Genomic DNA, 21,071 nt, shown 5'->3' with positions numbered 1-21,071 from the left:
ACTCAGATGTTTCCACACCACTGGTTCCAAAAGACTTTCCACCCACTGGCCTGTGATCTGCATTCAGCATCATTGCATGTGTTTCGTGAGTCTGAAAAGGAATTTACAGACTGGTATCAAACATATGGGCCTTGATCTGGACTGGGTTGAGATGTTTTCTTAACATAAAATTACTCTCTGATATAAAACTCTTTCTTATACACATATAAATGTCTGTGAATTTGTTTTCCAGTTAACCCGGACTAAAGGGAGAAGTGAACGTATCCATCTGCACATGGTAGATGATGGTTTGAGGGTGAAGGGGTGGGTGTGGGTGGCAGCAGAGCCACAAATCCAGCCCGACCTCGAGTCTGGTCAATGCCTCCAATGAGGATGAGGCGGAAACAGGAAGTGGATCACCAGAAATCCAACCTTACTCCCATGAGTCTATACCAATTTATAGCAACCCCCATAGGATAGGGTAGAAACTACCCTTATGGGTTTCTGAGACTGTAACTCTTTATGGGAGTAGAAAGCCTCATCTTTCTCCCGAGGAGCAGCTGGTGGTTTCAAACTACTGACCTTGTGGTTAGCAGCCCAATGCGTAACCACTATGCCATGAGAGCTCCACAGACTGCAAGCAATTTCCCCCCGAAGGCCACATCTTAGATGAGCCAAGTGAAAGCTTTCGGCAGATTCTGGGGGCCCCAAAGTTCTCTGTGAGTGAAGAATCACAAAGAGCTTACAAGTACCGACGAGCGTGAGCACTGCTCGGCTCAAGTCAGATACTAGAAGAGCCTTGCTCCTATTTTTAAACCAAGTCCCTGTTTTTATTGCTGGTCGGAATACACATGGACAGCAGAACACACAAGCGCTTTGTACTTCTTTCTTCCCCAGGGACATCGTCCTACTCCGTGTGCCTCCCGGGCTCCGGAACACATGTGTACTTATGACAGAGGCCTGCTGGACCACCACTTTCCCCAGCGGTTCTGTTCGACAGGGACAAGACATGGGATTCTTGGAAACAGAAAGGGGTTGTCACTTCGTGCCCAGTGGAGAAGACTAATGTCCCCCCAAAATGACTCGAGATGCAGATACACTATACGACGAAACCGTTTTCAAACCCTTGATCGTCAGGCAAGGGGGAGCAGTGCTCCCTGGGAGACTGGAAATAAGTAAACAAGGTAATCTTTGTGACTCCCCCATTCCTGCTTGCGGAGACTTTCCAGGTTAAGACAAAGGGAAGGGACCCCAGGTGAACCATGGAGGTCCCCCAGAGACGAGGAGATGCTGCCGAGGGCCCACAGAGGTCAAGTAGGGAGGACACCAGAACTGGAGAGAGACTTTCTGAAGACCCTGGGTCTCCAGCCGAGTACCGGTCAACACGGGTGCAGCTGGGGAATGACTCGTCCAAACAAAAGGAACAACTCCCGGGACTCACATGGGGCAGTGGACAGGATACTCCGCATGCTGCCTCAGTATTGGGGAAAATTAACCTGAGGCTCATGTTACTGGAGGAGCCTTGGTGGCATAGTGGTGAGGCGTTGGGTTACTAACCACAAGGTCGGTAGTTTGAAACCACCAGCTGCTCCTAGGAAAAAACGAGGCCTTCTGCTCCCCTAAACGAGGTACAATCTCAGCGACCCACAGGGGCAGTTCTACCCTATCCTAGCGGACCACTGTCAGTCCGATTTGACTTCAGGGTAGTGAGTGGTGCCGGCGTTTGCTTTTACTGGAAGGTTACTTTCATCCCGTCTACCAATGCTTAAAAAACAAGACCAGAAAGAATCGAACTGTTTCCAAGAAATTAACTGCTTTCCAGAACTAAGCTTAAGAATATTTATAGTATGACAAAATGTTCCACCCCTGACAGCCGGCCTACCGTTCACAGTACCTGACGTCCTCCAGAAAACGGCCAGGCCTGCAGCAAAGCAGGGAGGTACAAGCCCTAACGAGGCGTGGCAATCAGCCCGGCAAGTGTGGACTCAGAAATGGCACAGATGGCAAACAGGAACAGCCAGGCTATGATGATAACCGTCTTCTGTATGTTTAAGAGGCCATGGTCGTGAAGGAAAAGTTAAACACGTTATGTTTATGCAAGAGACAGATGAACCTTTGAGAAGTGGAAACGACAATGTCTGAGATGAAGCAGAAAGGGATCTGCTGATTGTAAAAACACACAGCTTTCCCGTCTTTTTCATGATAGCGGAATACATGGACGACATAACAGACTTACATTCAGTGGTGCCCCCCTCCCCACTCAATGAAAATCTCTTTTCAGCCAAATATTTTTAGCGGTGCCTAAATAAGATGGCTAACATGGCCTAAGTTTAGTGTGCACTGAGCAGAATTTGTCCCAATCAAAGCAGCACCCATCTGGTCCCCATGTGGTGGAGACACCCTGCAGACTGAAAGCCCAAGCCTCACTCCTATTTAGGATCAGATCACAGCTACAGGTGGCATATACGACCGACTGTGCTCAAACATTCAGGCAGCCTCCCACCCTCACCCCGAAACTTTGAGGGGGTTGAAGAGGCGTTGACATCCTTTGAGCACCTCCATGGGGGTGGTATCTGGCGTGTGCATCCACCAAGGGGACCCTGCTGCCTTCGAGAGAGAGAGCGGGGCCAGATGTGTTGCGTGTGTGCACTGACGAAACGTCACAGCCGGAACTTCTGGCTGCCTCCCGGCTTGGCTTGTTGTGTTTGCATACCATACAGACAGGCGTGGAGAAAGAAAAAGGGTTCTTGGCTTCGTATGGCTCCCTGGTCTCCTGTGGCTACAGCTTCAAGAATGTTGCATTCTATCCATGGCCCACAGTCAACTCGCTTCCTTCTTCATGAGCATCCTGTGCCTTCTCCTCAGGTCTGCACCACAGGTGTGCCTCGGCTTCAGAAAGCCCCCGATGACTGGCGTCCGTCCAGTGTGGGGTCTCACTTTGACAGAAGTGAAGCCTCGCCAGGTGACATTTCAACAGCCAACGGCTCCGCGGACATGAAAGTCACGTTTAAAAAAGATCAAGTGGACAAGCACCTTTTAGGAAGACATCTACTCTCCGAAATGAGATCTGTAACCCTGGACCCATGGTCCTTGGTGTTCGTAGGCAGAGATCCATCTGTGTCCCTGTGCCAATAGACCTTGGTGTCCCTGGAGACCAAGACCCTGATTCTGCAAGCCAAGTGGCTCATCCCCTCAAGGAATTTGGTTGTGTCAAAGAGGTAGTCATAACTTTGCCCCCTGCTTGTTCCACCACATTCATGGGGCATATTTGCAGCCAAGGTAAGTCCACGGGTACCAACATCCCATCGACTCCCCCTCTCCCTGCCACACCCGTTGAGCCTGCACGTCAACTCAGGCAGCTACTTGTCCATCACGATTGCAGGGTTCACACCCTGTGCCTGCCGGAACCTCTTACTAAACCATGCATAGTCATTAATGAAGGACATTAAAGAAGGAATTTTGACATTCATAAGAGCCCGGATCACGGGACACTCTTGTGAAAGAGGGAGTTCCACAGGACTGGTTGGAGAAACGGATGGCTCAGGTTGCCCAGAAGGCTGTGGTTCCTGGGAGCACCGGCCGAGCCTGTCTGCTGAGAGCAGAACCAGGGCGTGCGGGTGGAGTCCTGTGTGAGTGGTTCGGAGATGGAGCAGGCCCCGCTGCCAGCACAGACTGTCACCCGGTCAGAGAGGGATGCTGGCGGCTGTGCCTCTGGACAGGGGACACGTGTGCTTCTGAAGGTCCCCTCCTGTTGAGGAGACTGAACCCTGCCCCGTACTCAGCCCTTCCCCCCACCCCTCAGCGCTATTCTTATGCATCATCACCAACACCAGTGTCATTTTGTTTTCGTCCTAAGAGTTGGAGGTGTTTGGGGAAGTCTCTCTGACGAGCTGTTTCCAGGGGTGGCTCGCTGTTAGCTGCCATCAAGGGGCCCTGACTGAGGACAGCATCCGGCATTAATGGAGCCAGCATGGATTGGGCTGGACTGGACAGGACAGTGTGATCCCAGTTTCCATTGACTGGGGTTCAGAGAGCACATCGCCAGGCCTTTCTTCCTACCCTCTTAGTCCAAAAGCTCCTCTGAAGCCTATTCTGCATCTTAGCAACACAGAGGCCTGGTTGGGTGGGGGGGGGGGGGGGGGGTGGGCAGGTGGAGGCAAGGCCACAGGTGCATCCGCTGGGGACTGCACTGGGCACCGCTCTGGTTCCTGCAATACTTCTTGCCGGAGGCCTTCCCTCAGTTGTTGCAGCTCCCAAGTCAGAATGAATCTCCTCTTCCTCTCAGTTCCCACAGCACCGGGAGGTTTTTCTCACAATCTTGAGGTTTGGGGTCCTCCATTGTAAGCCCTGAAACTGTCTTCTCTCCTCCAAGGACCCCAGGGCAGGACCCGGTCTCACTCAGCTCACATTCTCCAACATAAATCTCAAACCAAACCTGCTGGCATCAGTCCATCTCAGTTCATCAGCGAGCCACGATAGAATTCCCAAAGCTGTACATCTTCACGGGCGCAGCCAGCCTCATCCTTCTCCCTCAGAGCTGCTGGGGGGTGTGAACCACCGACCTGGTGGTTCGCAGTAATCAACTAACTCACTGCCTCCAGTCAATTCTGACTGGTGGTGATCCATAGAATGGGGTACAGCTGCCTTTGTAGAAAGCTCTGTCTCCCACGGAGCAGCTGGTAGTTTCAAACGGCAGGCCTTGAGGACTGTAGCCCGACTCATTACCATTACACCACCAAGGGTCCCCTCGCCGTGATCAGGAGCCTTAAGTTAAAATGTCCCCTTGCGCCATACAATTTTGATTTTTAGCACTTCGTCTAAGGAGATAATCAAGTGTGGACAAACATGCAGGAAAGGGCCCATTGGTTCATCCTTCGAAGTAGCTTTCCTTTTGTAGCTTCAAGGAGCCCTGGTGGCGTCGTGCTTACACGCTGGGCTGCTAACCACGAGGTCAGCAGTGCGAAACCACCAGCCGCTCCCTGGAAGAGAGACGGGGCTTTGCACTCCCATGAAGAGCTGCTTTTCTACTCTGCCCTCTACAGTTGCTGAGTCAGAATGGCTCGAGGGCCGAGAGGCTGATTCTGGTGAGTGGCTTCACCTACTGTCATCAAATCAATTCTGACTCAAAGTGACTGTGTGAAGCATTTCCAAGTCACCTTGAGTCAGAATTGATTTGATCACAGGTGCAGACAGCCTCCTCTTCCTCCTAAGGAGCAGCTTCGTATGGCCCCCACCCACTCAGCCACTGCCAACGAGTCTATTCTCATAGTAGCCCTAGATATGGTCCCCAGGTTGTCACTCTTCATGGGAGCAGAAAGGCAGCTGGTGGGGTTGAAAAGCCGGCCTTGTGGTTAGCAGTCCAATCTTGAACCTACAGCACTGCCAGGACTCCTTGGGGAACTCACCGGGTCTAATATCTAATCTAATGGCACCCAGAGTATTAGATACCAAGTAGACACTTGTTCAAAGGACCAATCCTCACTTTGCCCTTGCAAACAACGCATAAGCTCTCTGCACCGTCTCAAAGGGCAAGTTTGGGCAGCTTACATGAGCCAGAGGTAGGCCGTGCAGGAGCCCTGGTGGCATAGTGGTTGCATGTTGGGCTGCTAACTCCAGGGTCAGCAGTTTGAAACTACCAGTTGCTCCTCAGGAGAAAGGCCGGGCTTCCTGCTCCCAGAAAAAGTTCCGGTCTCGAAAAGTCACAGGGGCAGGTCTACCCCGTCCTGCAGTTACTGAGTCGGAATTGACTGGGTGGCAGAAGGGTTGGGTATGGTGGATGGAGGTTAAATTGCTCAGCTCAACAGTTCAACCCCCCCAGCGGTCCCATGGGAGACAGTCGGCTTCTGCCAGGGTCACAGCCTTGGAATCCCCAGTGGGCAGTCCTGCTCGGTTGCACGTGGGTTGCACGTGGGTTGCATGTGGGCACTATAAGTCGACCTGACTGGAGTCCAGAGCAGTGGGGTGGGGTTTCGGAAGGGCGTGTTCCTGTAAGGTGTTCATTTGGCAGTCAATGGGGAAGAGCTACACAACACAACACCCAAGTCCATTGCTCTTGCGTCAATTCCAATTCACAGTGACCCTGCACAGAGTAGAGCTGGCCCTGTGGGTTCCTGACACTGTGACTCTTTACGGGCGTAGAAAAAGCCTCGTCTTTCTCCCACAAGCAGCTGGTGGTTTTGAACTGACTTGTGGTTAGCCCAACGTTTAACCCACTACCCCACCGGGGCTCCAGGAAAGGGTTTAGTTGCCTTTAACTAGCCACACCTGTCCCACTTAACCTTTCAACCCTGTGGCATTTCTCTTTGAAGGTACGAAAGGGTGCCCCTGTGATTGGTTAGAGGTGACGTAGGAACCCCAGGATAGTCCTCGCTGCCTGTCTGTCACACATGTGATGATTAACCTTGCTGCCTGGCTGGGTTCTGCCAGAAGATACGGCCTGCTGTTTATTTCTGCACCCCGTTTCGACTCAAGTCCCCTCAACCCACAAAAGACCCAAGGGGATGATACCCAAGCAAACCCAGCACTGACATCTCAGGGATTAAGCCAAAGAAAGGCCATTTTTTCTTTTCAAAATCCTGTATTTACGTGGTACATGTAACACGAGACAGCTGGAGGCGTATGGCTCCCAGAAGGCCACTTGTTCTGATTTCCCTGGGGAAGTGGGGTGAAGAACTCCCACATGACAATGGGACCAGCAAGCTGTGTGTGTGTGTGTGTGTGTATGGGGGGTGATTTCTGCCACCATCTCTTGTCGGGCAGCCTCTTTTCAGAGTGCAGGACATGCTGGCCCACGGTGGTAATGGGTTGGCGGCAGGCTGGTGGCCGTTAGGAAAGAGACATGCCATCCACCCGGCGATGCCGTGTTCTTCCCCCCCAGCAGCGGCACCTGGGAAGGAGGAGATTGAACAGCACGTTTCTGGGACAGCGCCGCCTGTGTGCACACCACGCATGTCTAGTGTGTGACTTACACATTAGTGAGTTTGGGGCCTCATCCACCCCTCCTCCCAAACGGCAGATCACCCAGATTGTCCCGTCCACCATCTTGAACCCTCTGCTTGGGGTCACGAATACGTAGGGCAGGTTATCAGCCGTGGTGAAGCGTCACGGTCCAGCTTGGCCCACAGCGCAGCTCCTGCCCTCAGGACAGCTCAACAGCGGCTGAACATCCTTATCAGATCCTCCTCAGAGAAGCTACTGGGTTGAGTCTGTGTGCTTTGGCATTACATCTTCATCCGCAGGCCCACTGCAGGCAGGCAGCGACGTGGGAGGACAAAATTGGCACGAGGCACTTCAGCAAAAAGGTGTGGAGGGGAGGCGAAAATGTATCACGGGAGAGTTATCTGGGGGGAAAGAGGCACTTTTTTGGGGGGAGTTTTAGTGTCACAGCTTCCCAACCCAGGGTTGGCCCGACCAAGGGCCCTCACTTGGTACCGGGCCCATCCCTCAGGCTGGGGGCCATGATGTCCCCGACTCCCGCTCAAGAGAGCAGCCGGAGCAGCAGGGGGCAGTCTTTCCCCAGAGAGAAAATCCCATTTCCTGCATGGAGCCCAAGCCCCCTGCCAGGGAGCGCCTGGGCACAAGAGAATGAAGTGCCTTGGGAGAGATGAGTGGAAGCCCATTGACCAAGCAAGAGATGGCTCTGGGGATGGCTGTCTGCTGACGCCCAACTACAGAGCAACAGCAGGGTTTAAAAACAAAACCTGAACTTGGATTTCCCAGGGTACATCTACCCCATACATGTTCTCCTTGTTGGGATGAGACCTTGAAGAAGTGACTCAGGACCAGCAGACCTTTGGATCACTCTTTATTGTGCTATTGCTCACACTGCCAGTCTCAGGGTCGAGAGTCGCACACACAGAGACATTGCTGGGGCTTAGAACCAAAACAAGGGCCGCAGGAAGGATCCGTGCGCATCAGCAACCTCTTCGACGGGGGTCACGCCAGTTCGTCTTCTCAAAAGGTACCGCGGGGGATGCCGCTGCATTTTTCAGTGGGCTTCGGTCAAATCAACTGCGATCATTTTGTATAAATATTGCCCAGTGTCCTGCTCTCTGGTTTGGCAGGTGGGGTAACAGAGATTGAAATCATCACCCAAGAGGAGCAGCTCTAGGAAGGGCTTGCCTGACAGCAGGGGGTCTTCCTCCTCCACCATCATGCTACAGATCTCGGCCAGAATTTGATATAAAACAGCCTAAAAACAGCCCAGTGGTAGGTCACGCGGGTCCCAGCCTTCCTGCTATCCTGCTATCACGATGAAAAGGGTCCTAAGGGGGTGATGCCTCTTTTGCTCAAAATGATTCTTCTCAGGGAGATGTCAAAGGCCAAGATTACCCCAATGATAAGGCTGCATACAGGGGCCTTCAGAAAGTTTGTGGGGAAAGGGAATTGCAAGGTAAGCAGACTTCCTCATGCACTTTTTGAACCCCCTCCCACCCCAGCCCCCATCAACAGTCAGGAGAGGGCAGCTCTCAGCTTGAACACACTGGAGGGGGAGGGAAGGGCTCACGTCTCCCCAGGTGTGCACAGGAGGGTGCGGATGGTTACAAAACACAGCTTCTGTGGTTGAGAAGCTGTATCTTGAAAGAGGCCTTGCTAACGGTGTTTAAACTAGTGTTTAAGCAAAAAACGAATGATACCTGCTTCTTGTTTTTAAGGACTGAGGGGAGAAGCCGGGGGAGAGGGTGGGAGGACCCGTCTGGTACCCGCAGAGCACTCACTCTAGTGGGATCACTGTGTCTAACGGGTGACTTGTTTTCCAGAGAGGCTGAATTAACGATCTCTAAGTCTTCCGGTATGGGAGGCAGCCCCGATTGCTGATGAGAAACAGATTGGCGGGAAGGAATTAAACAATGAAAGAGCAACGTCGGGGTGATTTTGTCTGGGTCTAAGTCAATGTCAGGGCGAGCACGTCAAGGTCCTTATCAGGGAGGCATGCCCTATTTCTGCCCGGCCCCAGGAAGGATTTACGCCATTGTTCTTTGATGGCAGCTGAGAAGTGGCAAAGGAAGCTGACTTAGGGCTGGCCCCACGTCTGGCTGGGGCAGGAGAGAGCCAGGCATCCAGTGAACCCCAGATGTACCCCTGTGGTTGCTCACTGTTGATGGAGGCTAGGCCCCACTTGCCTGAGGAGGTGGGAGCAGGCAGTTGGTTTCCTGAATGAGACAAGGATGGTGATGGTGCCCGGAATCCCACAGAACACACAGAGGAGGCCAAGCAGATGCCAACATCAGCGGGAATGCCTAACAGCAGCAAGGACCTGTCACAGAGAAGGGTCTTCCCGTGGGCTCACCGCCCTGCCTCGGGCGGCAGAGTGGCCTTGCCACCTGCCAGGCATGGTCTGATTTGATCACAATTGAGTCACCGTGCGTGGGGAGTGCAGTTTTCCGGGATGCCGCCCATTCTGCTGGACCAAAGTTCCAGTCTTTACAACATGTTGGGCTGCTCTCCCACCAGCCTTCATGTCACATCTGTCTCTGTGGGCCAGGGCCTGTGGCTCACCCTAAATTGTACCCCAACTCCTGCCAGCCTTTGACTAGATCCAACACACGTGTAACAGGCACCTTCGGGGATGCTAAAGAACTTGACTGTGGCGTTTGCTCGGGTCCAATGGAATCGCAACTCTTACAGACTAGTGGTCCCTCCATGTGGTTTTGGTTCCTTGGATACAGCAGTATCATGTATCTCAGATATCAGCATCAGACACGCAGGTTTACGATTTAAAAAAAAATGCATCGTCAAGACTTGCCCACCCAGCCCGGTTCCTGGGCCTTGGCTCTCATGTCATGTGGGCTCCTTCCCAGCTCCCTGAGGCTCACAGTAGCCCCAGAAACCTGTGCAGCATCGGCACGAACGTGGTGGCACAGATGGCAACAGACGTGTAGGTAACAAACTTGTAAGGCACTTCGATCTCCAGTCTCCGCCTGGCCTCCTTGTTCCTGATGACTACCCGGAACCACGAGTATAAGACTTGCAGCGAGAGGTTTTGGACAAGTTGGCGGACGAAAAGGGTCACCACAATCCCCACGGTAAATTTGACTAGACCCAACGTGAGCGCGTCCACGGTGAGCAGAGGGATGTTCTGAATGATGGGCAGTGGGGTAGGGGGCTTGGACACCAGCTGGAAGAAATGGTTGATCCAGCAGCCTGTGGTCACTCCGGCCCCGACAGCGAGGATGGTGGTGGTATCTGCTCTGGTGGGGCTGTAGTATTCAGACATGGGGTAGTTGTAACACAAGAAGAAAAGCACGATTATGAGGCACACGGGGAAGAGGGGGCTGGCCGAGTCCAGGTGGTCAATGAGGGTCCAGGCAGGGTAGGTCAGGGCAATGAACAGTGCCGTGATCAGGACGCCACCGACCACGTCCTGTGAGAAGGAAAGAGAAAAGACAAAGGTAAGTGTGAGAGGCGGGCAGTGAAGGAGCTCTGGGGGTGTAGTGGTTGCCTAGCCACCAGCCCCTCCTCGGGAGAAAGACAGGGCTGACTCCTCCTGTAAAGAGTTACAGACTAGGGACAGTTCTACGCTGTCCTGCGAGGTGACTAGTCAGAGTTGGTTTGGTGGCACCGTAGGCGTCGTGTGAGAATGCTAACCGACAAAACGGCCAGCAGTTCAAACCCACCTGCTCTGTGGGAGAACGACAGGCCGTCTGTTGCCGTCAACAGTTGGAACCTGGGCACCCACAAGGGCTGATCTTCTCTGTCCTACGTGGTTGCTATGAATCAGAATCGCCTTGGTGGCAGTGAGGGAGGGGTGAGGGGGTGTTCACTTATAGATGGGAAGAGTTTTGACTCAAACAGAATTGATGTATTGTAAAATATATATAGTGTCTAACTTATTTTATCGTGCATGTTGGGTAAACTTGTAAAACTATAACAACAGAGACACACAGACATCACCAAGCTATCCGCGGTTGTGTATTTTCTCTCGGTTCTGCCCTTTGGAACAAATTTCATTTTCTTAATGCGTAGCTATGACAACACTGTCCCTACAGTCTCATTTTTCAAGTGTTTTTTAAAAATTTTATTGGGAACGAATACAGATATCATACCATTCATCCAGCAGTATTGTACAACCTCTACCACAATCGATTTCAGAACATCTTCCTTCGTCAGGGCCTCTTGACCACCCCTCCCCCACTGTGCCCCCCAGGAACCCTTATTCTACGTGCTCTTTCTACAGGTTCATCAGTCCTGGGTTTCATATCCTGAAAAACAGAACAACCTCTAACTAACATTCAAGAAGGCGACCCTGAATGACAAAGCACATCAGAGTTAAACCCCAGTATGAAAAAAATAAAACAAAAGAGCCCACAGAAAATGTTGAAAACCAGATCAGGCCCAACGTGTATCAGAGGGGGAATCGAGTGACAAGGTTTTAACCCTTCAAGTCAAGTTGATCATTTGGCTCTCCTCTGGCCATCTCGCCACTGCACTCTGTGTGGGAACCGGTCTGTTCTCATCGCTCAGTTATGAATGCAGGGAAAGCACCAGAGGTTGAATTCCTGTGTAGATCTCGCACGTGCATCTTGGGCTTCCTTCCACGGTCAGCCACAGCCTGAGTGCTTTAGTTTAGCATTTCCTCACCGGCGTTGACAGTCTTCCAATAGATGCCGCCATCCTTTCCACACAGGCAGGGCCCAGGGCTGAGGGGGCACCCTGGCTGGAGGACAAGTGCCCACTGGGGGAGCCTGATCACACCGCCAACACCTGTGGTTCCCTGTCCAGGAACCAACTGGCTGCCATCCAGTAGGCTCTGACTCCCGTGATCTCAGGATGCCAGAGCACAAGTGTGTCCCAGAGGGTTTCCGGATGTAGATCGTCATTCCTTTCTGCTGAGGTACCTCTGAGTAGCCTCGAACTTCCAGCGCTGTGGTTAGCAGCGCTGAGCACACTAACTTATGCTGCACCAGCCAGGGCCTGACAATGTTACGCAGCGGCAATAAGAGAGGACGCTAGCTTTTCAAATTTGGGGGAATTTCTGTTAGGGATGGGGTACCAAGGAGCCCTGTTGGCGTAGTCCTTATGGCTTGCACTACTAACTGCATGGGCTTTCTACTCCGGTCAAGAGTGACAGTCTCCGAAACCCACAGGGGCAGCTCTCCCCTGCCCTACAGGGTCGGCATCCACTCGAGGGCAGGCAGTTCGGAGCTTTGGGGAGGTGCAGCATGGACCTGGAGGTGCGCGGGGAAATGCACAGTGTCCATGTCGTGTTTGATGACGCTCTAGGCGCGGAGACCCCAGAACCTGACTCCTTCCACTCATCCTTCATCCCCCCTCGCCTTTCCCTCACAGACTCCCTCCATCAGCCCCAGCGCAGAGGGACCACGGGACTGCCCAAGGGCCAGCCTTTCCTTGTACTTCCTGTGGCCAGTTCTGCCCCAGAGCAATCACTGACCACTACCTCCTGGGTAAGTCTCCGCAGCCGTCAGGTGCAGGAGAATCACCCACACAGACTGCTCCCGGATGCTGACCTGCACGGCCCCAGAGTCTGCATTTTAACACCGGGTGGTGTTAAAACCTTCACGTGTGGCTACGGGTGGAAATGCAAAACCTTCACGTGTGGCCACAGGTAGAAATGCCCTCTTCCCCCTCTTCAGGTGCTGGATGGTCAGGCACGGCATGACAGCACCCTGACCTTGGATTGCCTCGCTGGCTTTCGACTTTCTTTTTCTAAAAAGTGCATTCCAGTGGCTGTTACTGAGACAATATAGCAAGGCCTAAGTGGGGGCTTTGAAAGGTCTATGGAAAAATGGAATTCCAAGAAAATGGAATGTTCCCACAAGTGTTTGGAAGCCCCCGTGACCCTCAATAGTTCCTGGGTGAACAGTTCAGAGATGATGCTTTCTTTTCTCAGTGTTCCTCCCTCGTGAAGGTTAACTCATGGCGCCCTAAGGCTTCCGTTTTACCCCTGGGCCAACTGTTGTCCGTTTGGTTCCACACACGGGTGAATCTTAGGCAGCCCTGCTAAGTGGTGGGTTAGGCCTGGGCTGCTAATGCCACGGTCAGCAGTTCCAACCCACCAGCCTGGTCCTGCGCCATCCTCACCACTGTACCTTTGTTTGAGCCCACTGTGCCCACTGTTGCAGCCGTGGTGTAAACCCATCTCCTGGAGAGCTTTCCTCTCTTACACTGCCCCTCCCCTTTACCAAACACGATGTCCTTCTCCAGGGACTGGTCTCTCCTGACAACACATCCAAAGCACGTGAGAGATGAAGTCTCACCCCCTTGTCTCTAAGGGGCACTCTGGCATGCCCAAATTCAACAGCCCAATGACTACTACCTGATCCCAAGAGCCCTAGTCAATGAAGAATCCTGCTCTTCTCCAGTGAGCGCCTCAGGAGACCAGACTGCTTTGGTCCTGAGCCTCGGCAGTTGAGGCAAATATCATCTTAGCCAACGTGGCTGTGGGCATAGATTTTACCCCTTCTGACCACACAGTCAGAGTTTCAGCTCTCAAAGGGGGTATTATAATAAAGCCTTCTAGGTGTTTCTGTCGGGAAAATAGAAATGATTGCTACTCTGGGGCCATAAGCTTCTTATAATAAAGTCTTCCAGATGTCTTCTAAAAACAATGACTACAATGCTTGAGAAATTCAAGAATACTTTTGTACATGAGGGTTTTTTTTATTCAACCACGGAATTCTCAGGTGGGATAGAAGCTCGCTGCATCACATCTCCATCTTTGATTTGGGTCTGCCGAGATGGTTTCCCCAAACCCCAAACAAGGAGGTTGTTTCGTGGGGAGGACAGAGTCACGTGTCTGGCTGGGTCCTGGGAGCCGAGTGAAAAGGGTGCAGGGAAGAGCAGAAGGCCGTGCAGGGTGGGGCAGGTCGCCCACGAGAGCAAAGAGTGCAGGAGGGAGCCACAGAGGCGGGCGGGAGGGCACTGCTAGAGACAGACTCCAGTTAGTGGCAACAGGCTTGGCTGGTCTTTAACAGGTGGATGCGGGAGAGAAGGGAAGCAGGCGTGTGCTTTGGATGGAAACAAGAAGTGAAGACAGTCAGAGAGACCAAAATAAAACAAAATGCCGCACAAACCAAACCCATTGCTATCAGGTCAAATTCCAGCTCAGCAGAGCCCTATCAGATAGGGTAGCCCTGCCATAGAGGGTTTCCAAGGCTGTCGATCTTTCCAGCCGCAGACTGCCACATCCTCCCAAGCAGCAGCTGGCTGGGTTTGAACTGCCAAGCTTTTGGTCAGCAGGGAGCGCTTGACTTTCTAAACCACCATGGGGTTGCCATGAGTCGGCACTGATGCGATGGCGGCATGGGGGTGGTTTGGGAGCGCTCTATCTCCAGACATTTAAACCAAAAATCAATTCTGACTCATAACGACCCTGTAGGACAGAACAAATCTGCCCTGTGAGTTTCTGAGACTGTCAATCGTCCCAGGAGTAGAAAGCCTCATCTTTCTCCCGAATTCAAACGCGAAGACCCAATTATTGTAGACCCTGCCCCCACCCCCATACCCCAGTTAGGAATTTGTTCTAAGAGGAAAAAAAAAAACAAGGTGGGCACCAATGTTTGCATTTAGGGATGGTTCCTGCTGGGGTACTTTCACATATACCAAGTAAGCCCCAAAATTCAATACATGTGTGCTCCGCTACAGAAAAACCAGAAAACACAAACAAATGACATAAAGAACGAAGTACACAGCCTAAAATGGACCAAAATCTGGAAGGCTACAAATCCAGCACATTTTAATGTTGTTTATACCAAAAGTGAGCCCCAAACAGCACCATATTCTTCCTTAATGAGACAGCACAAATCTGTCCCCTTTGAAAAGGTAGCATTCTACAACCGTATCTGCCTATGGTTGCACTAGGTGAGCTGTAACAAGAACGAAACCAGCTCTTCTGTAACGAGTGGGTCCACCTGTATGTCAATGTATCCTTGCACATCGGAGCAAATATCAGAAGGAAACAAACGACAATGTTTCCAGTGGCTGGTCCGCTTCTATCAGGATGTGATGTGGACTGTTTTCTTTTATTATGCATCGCAGTTCTTTCTCAAATTTGCCCCCGTCGGCGCTCGTTGGTATTAATATAACACAAATAGACCAAAGAGAAGATCTCAGGAGGGTAAAGCCAAATCAGAACGGCTTGAAGTAGACAAACACAACAAGAATGAGCCAATGCTGCTCATTGTCATGAGGAAGCAAGATCAGCAGTTCGAAACCACCCGCTACTCCTTGGGAGAAAGATGGGCGTTCTCTTCCTTCTCAGCAGGCATTACCGTCCCAGGGGCTGTTCCCCCCTGTCCCATGGGGTCGCTATGAATAGGCAATGACTTGCTGGCAGCGAGTTTGTCCTTGTCACAAATGCCAACGCTCTACAATAAATCAGCATGGCCCTCAGGACTACCCCCGGGCTAAGTACCACAGGAAAGAAGCCCACATGGGCTGAGTGCTCGGTGTTACTCCCCAGGTGGTCCCGCTGGAAGCAGAAGGAGCCTTTCAACCCTACCGACCAGCCCAGGGGCTGGGGCCACCTTGGGAATCATTTGGGGGCAAAAATATCATGACATGGGAGCTAACATTTTCGGGAACTTAAAATGCACATCCCTTTGACTGTTGTACCTAGTCTCAGTTTCAACGATAAAACTTAGTCTTTGGACAAAAGCTGGAGCTCTGATCTAGCTCATTCGGGGAAGTCAGAAGAGACAAGCAATCTAAAGTGTTTCGAGAAGAATGCTGATGATAGAGCCATGCCAACCACGCCAGCCAGACTCGGCGAATGCTTACATAAACACTCGAAGCAGCGTGTTCACTCAAACATTCCACCTTTTGGTAAACATCTCTGGATTTTTCATCAGCAGCCCTAGCCCCAGGATCTGAGTCCTGACGCTACATCCCATCACATTCTCATAAGCCACAAATTTACATTCTCCCTTCAAATCCCTTCCCTGAAGAAGGCTATTGAAGAGCCCTCCACAACACAAGGTCAGCTCGCTAGAAAGTGAGGTGGGCAGGGAACGAACAGACAGACCTCTTCATTCAATTGTCAGGAAGGAATGCATTCCGATCTTGGAGCTATGTAGGCCCAGAACTCGCTGATTCTGGCATCTTCCCCTTGGCCAGGTCCCCTGCTGAGATCGTGAAGGGCCGTCTTTGCCCTTGGCTGTCTTCTCAGAGGGAGCTGAAGCTCAGAGCCCAGCAAACCGCCAGGCCCGCTTCAGGCCCTTCTGAATGCAAGCCGACCCTTACGTCAAAAGCAAGGGAAAGCCAACCAGCCCCCCAGGATGCCCAAAGGTTACGTTTTTCATCAGAGACCATTCGGGGTTGCTGGGCTAGCACACGCAGGATGCTGCTGCTTCTCCTAGCTCACCAGGACTTCGATTTTGGGGGATCACCTAGATAAGGTTCAACAGAAGCCAAATGCAGAAGGGAGGCATGGTTGCTCCCGAATATGAATATATATGATTGCAGAGAGAGAAACCGATCTGCCATGCCATGAGCATCTGGGGAGGAGGGACAAAGTGAGTGCACCTGTCCACAACAATGTGCATCTCCAACTGAAGCACACCCATGTCCTCACAGACCCGTGGAAAGCAGGGAGCCGATACAGTTTGCCCCGTGGTGTCAGAGTGGGCAGCAGGCCCTCCTGAGAGGAGCAGTTCTTTGGTGGGCACTAGGTCACAGATACGAAGCCATGGTGGCGTCGTGGTTACTCGCTGGGCTGTGATCTGAAAGGTCAACAGTTTGAAACCACTATCTGCTCTGTGGGCAAAATACAGGGCTTTTTATTTGTGCAACGAGTTAGAGTCTGAAACCCACAGGGACGGTTCTGCCCTGTCCTACTGAGAAGCGCCGTGAGTGGGAATTGATTCTGTGACAGTGAGTTTGAAGAGAGATGATTACCCTATCATGACGGGACTGTGGAACCACCCTGCGTCAGACTTGACTCTCTAGCAACATCTGGACAGTAAGAGTTGGGATCTCCCCTTTGGAAAATTTTACTCTAAAACAGCAATCCTCAACTTGTGGGTAGCAACCCCTTCGGGGATCAAACGACCCTTTCACAGGGGTCACCCGATTCATCACAGTAGCAAAATGACAGTGACGAAGTAGCAACGAAAGTAATTTTAGGGTTGGGGGATCACCACCACATGAGGACCTGTATGAAAGAGTCGCATGAGGAAGGTGGAGAACCACTGCTAGAGAGCTGGTTCTGGCTCAGGGTGATTCCCATGTGTCACAGAGCCGGCTGCCGGGTTTCCTTAGCTGTAATCTTTACCAAAGCAGTCAGCCAGGCCTCTCTTCCGCGGTCTCGGGGTGGGTCTGAACTGCCAGCTTTGAGATGAGCTGCTGACTGCAAGCCACTAGCACCACCCAGGCTCCTCAGATGAGGGGGAGCAAGCAGTTCACCACGTCAGTGCATGTCCAGGAAAAAGAAACGCAGGGTTGGGTGTGCGTCATCTCCATGGAAACCGTTGGACTTAGGTTGTCTCCGCTTTTGCAGGTGCTCTTTAAATGCACTGGCTGGTCAACAAAGAAACTAGGGCAGCTCTTCAGTTTCCATTATGATAGAATAACTTAAAAAAAAAAAATCTAAAGGGAGAATGGGTAAGAAAGAGGGAACCGATTACATGGAACTGTGTGTGACCTCCTCCCTGGGGGACAGACAACCGAAAAGTGGATGAAGGGAGACGTCGGACAGGGCAAGATATGACAAAATACCCATTTATAAACTATCAAGGGTTCATGCGGGAGAGGGGAGCGGGGAGGGAGGGGAAAAATTAGGACCCAACGTCGGGGGTTTAAATGGAGAGAAAATGTTTTGAGAAACGATGTACAAATGCGCTTTACACAATTGATGTGTGTATGGATTGGGATAACAGTTGTATGAGCCCCTAATAAAATGTTAAAAAAATTAAAATAAAATTTAAAAAAACAAAAAAACCAAAACACAGCACTCCCTTCAAGCCGATTGCTATTCACAGTGACCCTACAGGAAAGGATAAAACTGACGGTAACTCTTGATGAGTAGAAAGCCCCATCTTTCTCCTGTAGAGCAACGGGTGGGTTTGAACTGCTGACCTTGTGGTTAGCAGCCCAATGCTTAACCACTCCACCACCAGGGCTCCTAGAATAGCAAGCCCAGTGTAATACAACGTTAGGCCGAAAGATATTTGGGTGTACTATGTCCTTCTCAAGGGGACACTAGTAGCACAGTGGTCAGTTCGATGGCTAACTGATAGGTCAGCAGTTTGAAACCACTAGCCACTCCAAGGGAGAAAGATAAGGCTTTCTACTCCCATAAACCGTTACAGTCTCGGATACGGTCTGCTGTACAGGCTTGCTGTGAGCTGGAATCGACTAGATGGCGGCAAGTTCGGTTTAGAGTTGAGCGTATTTCTCCTTAATCCACAAGCACCGTGGTTTAGGCAACAATCACTCCGCGTCTTGACTTTAAAGATTCGAACAAGTCCAAACAGCAGGCCTTCCTTCAACAAGACCCAACGTCCCCACCCACGGTCCTCATTGACACGAACAAGTCTGAGAAGGATGAATCGGCATGCTTGGCAGGGCGGTAGGATTATGACATGGATCAAACAAGCTGCCGGGGCAGGTTATAACATCATCATCAATGACTGCAGGGCAGCTTGCAAGAATGACAGGTCCAGGGAAGGGCAACGTGCTAAAAGGCACAAAGGGCACTGTCACACACTTCAGCCACTTCTCATCTGGGCTGGCCGAGGGGCCTGGGGTCAATGCCACATCACTGTTAAAGGGGTCTCTTCTGCTTGTGGAGATGGGGTTGACATTGGCACCTCACTGGCTGGGGGTGGGGTGAGGGTGAGGCTGGGCGGTTCCTGGCGTTTTAATCGGGGTTGAATGTGGAACCAGCTGGGGAGCTTGCTGATATGCTGGTCCAGGTGGACCCAAAAGTCTGTTCCCCTTCTTCGTGAGAACTCAGCTGCTAGTCTTGTGACCAGACTGGGAAGAGATTCTCCGCCTCCCCCAGGGCAGCGGCCCCTGTGGGCTTGTCAGCCAAGAGGAGCAGGCCTGAGCTAGGCACAAGCTTTCTTGGCACCTAAGCAGCTGGATTACAAACAACAGAATTACATGAATGGAGCATCCCCCAGAGTCACCTGTGACGTCCGAACCGGCAGGACCGCCTGGCTCTCCTGGGCGCCACAGGTTTGCAACATTTGGCAGGGCGCAGCCGGATGGTGTTTCTATGGTTAAAACTCCAAGCCTTGTCAGAAGTTCAAAACCACCAGCCACTCCTTGGGGGAAAAGATCAAGTTTTCTACTGCAAAGAGTTAATATTCCCGAAACCCACCAGGGCAGTTTTAAGCTGTCCCATAGGCCCGTGACGAGGCAGCATCAGCTCGATGGCACCGAGTATGGTCTCTGGTTTTATTAAATCTCAAACCTGACTGCTGTCAAGCCCATGCTGACTCACAGACACCCTGCAGGGCAGGGTTGGACTGCCCCTGGGGGTTTGAGGCTGCGAATCTTTCCAGGATCAGACAGCCTCCGCTTTCTCCCTTGCGGTGGCTGGAGGTTTCGTACTGCAGCTGTTGAACGTAGCAGCCCAGCACGGAAGCCACTGTGCCACCAGGGCTCCTGTGAACCCCACAGGGGGGAAATGTCGGCCTGGTGCTTCTCAGACAGGCCGGCTCCGGCTCTCACAGGTCTCACTGTGTGGTGCAGGAGTGGCCCGGAACGAAGCGCTGACAGATCTTGTTGATCTGGTGACTTGGGTGCTCATGGTCGGGAGGCAAAGCAGGCCTGGCCCAGTCAGGGGCTGGGGAAGGCTGCGTCCACCCAAGGCCACGGTAGTCAGTGAGGCGTTTTCATCGCACATCTCTCTTGCTTTGCAGACAGTTACACCGACGTCAACCACGGCCATGCTCTGGTTTGGGTGAGGCCAGGCATCATGCCTGGCAAAGTACAGGGCGGGACAGAGAGGAAGGCCCTGGACGAGACAGAAGGATACAGGGACTGCAGGCATGGGCTCAAACACGACGGCACTTGTGAGGATGGCACAGGACCGGGCATCTTTGCCTTCTGCTGTCCACAGGGCCTCTACGAGCCCAAACTGACCAACAGCACCCAACACCAACGACAATTGCAATCACGGTGATGGTCACTCTGTGCCAGTCAGTGTGTGTCACTGGGCATCATAATCTCCAAGGTGAAGCACTGACCTTTGTGGCTATGGTTGCCAGGTGCCATCGAGCCCATGCTGACTCCTAGCAACCTGTGGTAGTTACAAAAGTTGATGTCAATTTGAGGATACATGAACGTGTAGGGGTGGTACCCACCTGTCAGTCAGGTCACAGCCTGGTGGTGCCTCCTCGTGGGCGTGGCCTTCTCATAAGGAGGGCCCAACGAACCTCCCCCTATCTGCCTTCACTTTCCTACTTGCTGGCCACCCGGAGAGCGGCCAGAGCCCTGCTGTGTTTTCCAGCAACTTTGGATCCACGTGATGTTGCACACAGTGGCCTATGGCATGCCTGCAGTCTGCATCAATGCATGTGGCTGTGTGAGTCTGAAGAGGGATTTGTGCACTCGTATCAGGCTTAGAGACCTGAGTTGGCCAGTTGTGTTCTTGATATAGATTTCCTTCTTGATCTATGTGATTCTTGATGCAACTGTTGGAAGCCCTGCCTGGCCGTGGGCCACCCTTCCACTTGTGCAGCCTCTGTGTCAATCCATGTCACTGAGGGCCTACTGCTTTTCTGCTGACCCTCTGATTCACCCAGCATGATGTCCTTCACCAGGGACTGGTCCCTCCTGACAGCACAGCCAAACTACGTGAGATCTTGACCTCTGCTATCATGAAAAAATGCTATTCAAGCTACAAGGAGGTACAAGTTTGTGGTACTTGCGTAAGGCTTTGTTGTCGCAATGTGTGAGGGCTCCAGGCAAGGGTACAGAGACCCAGCTGTGCACGAGGGCACCGCATTACCCCTGGTGCACGGTTACGGAGGTTTCATGGGTTCAAATAAACAAACAAAGCGAGAGGACTTACAGGAAGCCCTGCGTGCATTTAAAAATGTGATGCATGGAATGGTTATTCCTCCCCCTAAGGAAGCATGTTTTAGGGTGCTTTCCCATGAACACGCATGAACACAGACCCAGTT

General features: G+C 52.1%; 1 protein-coding gene across 1 annotated transcript in view; it reads right to left on the bottom strand.

Moving 5' to 3' along the window:
• Window positions 1-7,770: 7,770 nt before the first annotated feature.
• Window positions 7,771-21,071, bottom strand: part of SGPP2 (sphingosine-1-phosphate phosphatase 2) — a 57,617-nt gene continuing 44,316 nt past the window's right edge. Inside the window, exon 4 of the mRNA XM_004701640.2 lies at window positions 7,771-10,342. Within this exon, the coding sequence (XP_004701697.1) occupies window positions 9,791-10,342 (552 nt within the window). The 3' untranslated portion in view covers window positions 7,771-9,790. The remainder of the gene's footprint in view (window positions 10,343-21,071) is intronic.

This window comes from Echinops telfairi, unplaced genomic scaffold (genome assembly GCF_000313985.2).
Source record: "Echinops telfairi isolate 266 unplaced genomic scaffold, ASM31398v2 ScPeMD7_3;HRSCAF=10, whole genome shotgun sequence".
In the NCBI taxonomy this organism is placed as follows: Eukaryota; Metazoa; Chordata; class Mammalia; order Afrosoricida; family Tenrecidae; genus Echinops; species Echinops telfairi.
The sequence above is the reverse complement of the archived record's forward strand: the minus strand, read 5'-3'. Positions and strand labels throughout refer to the sequence as shown.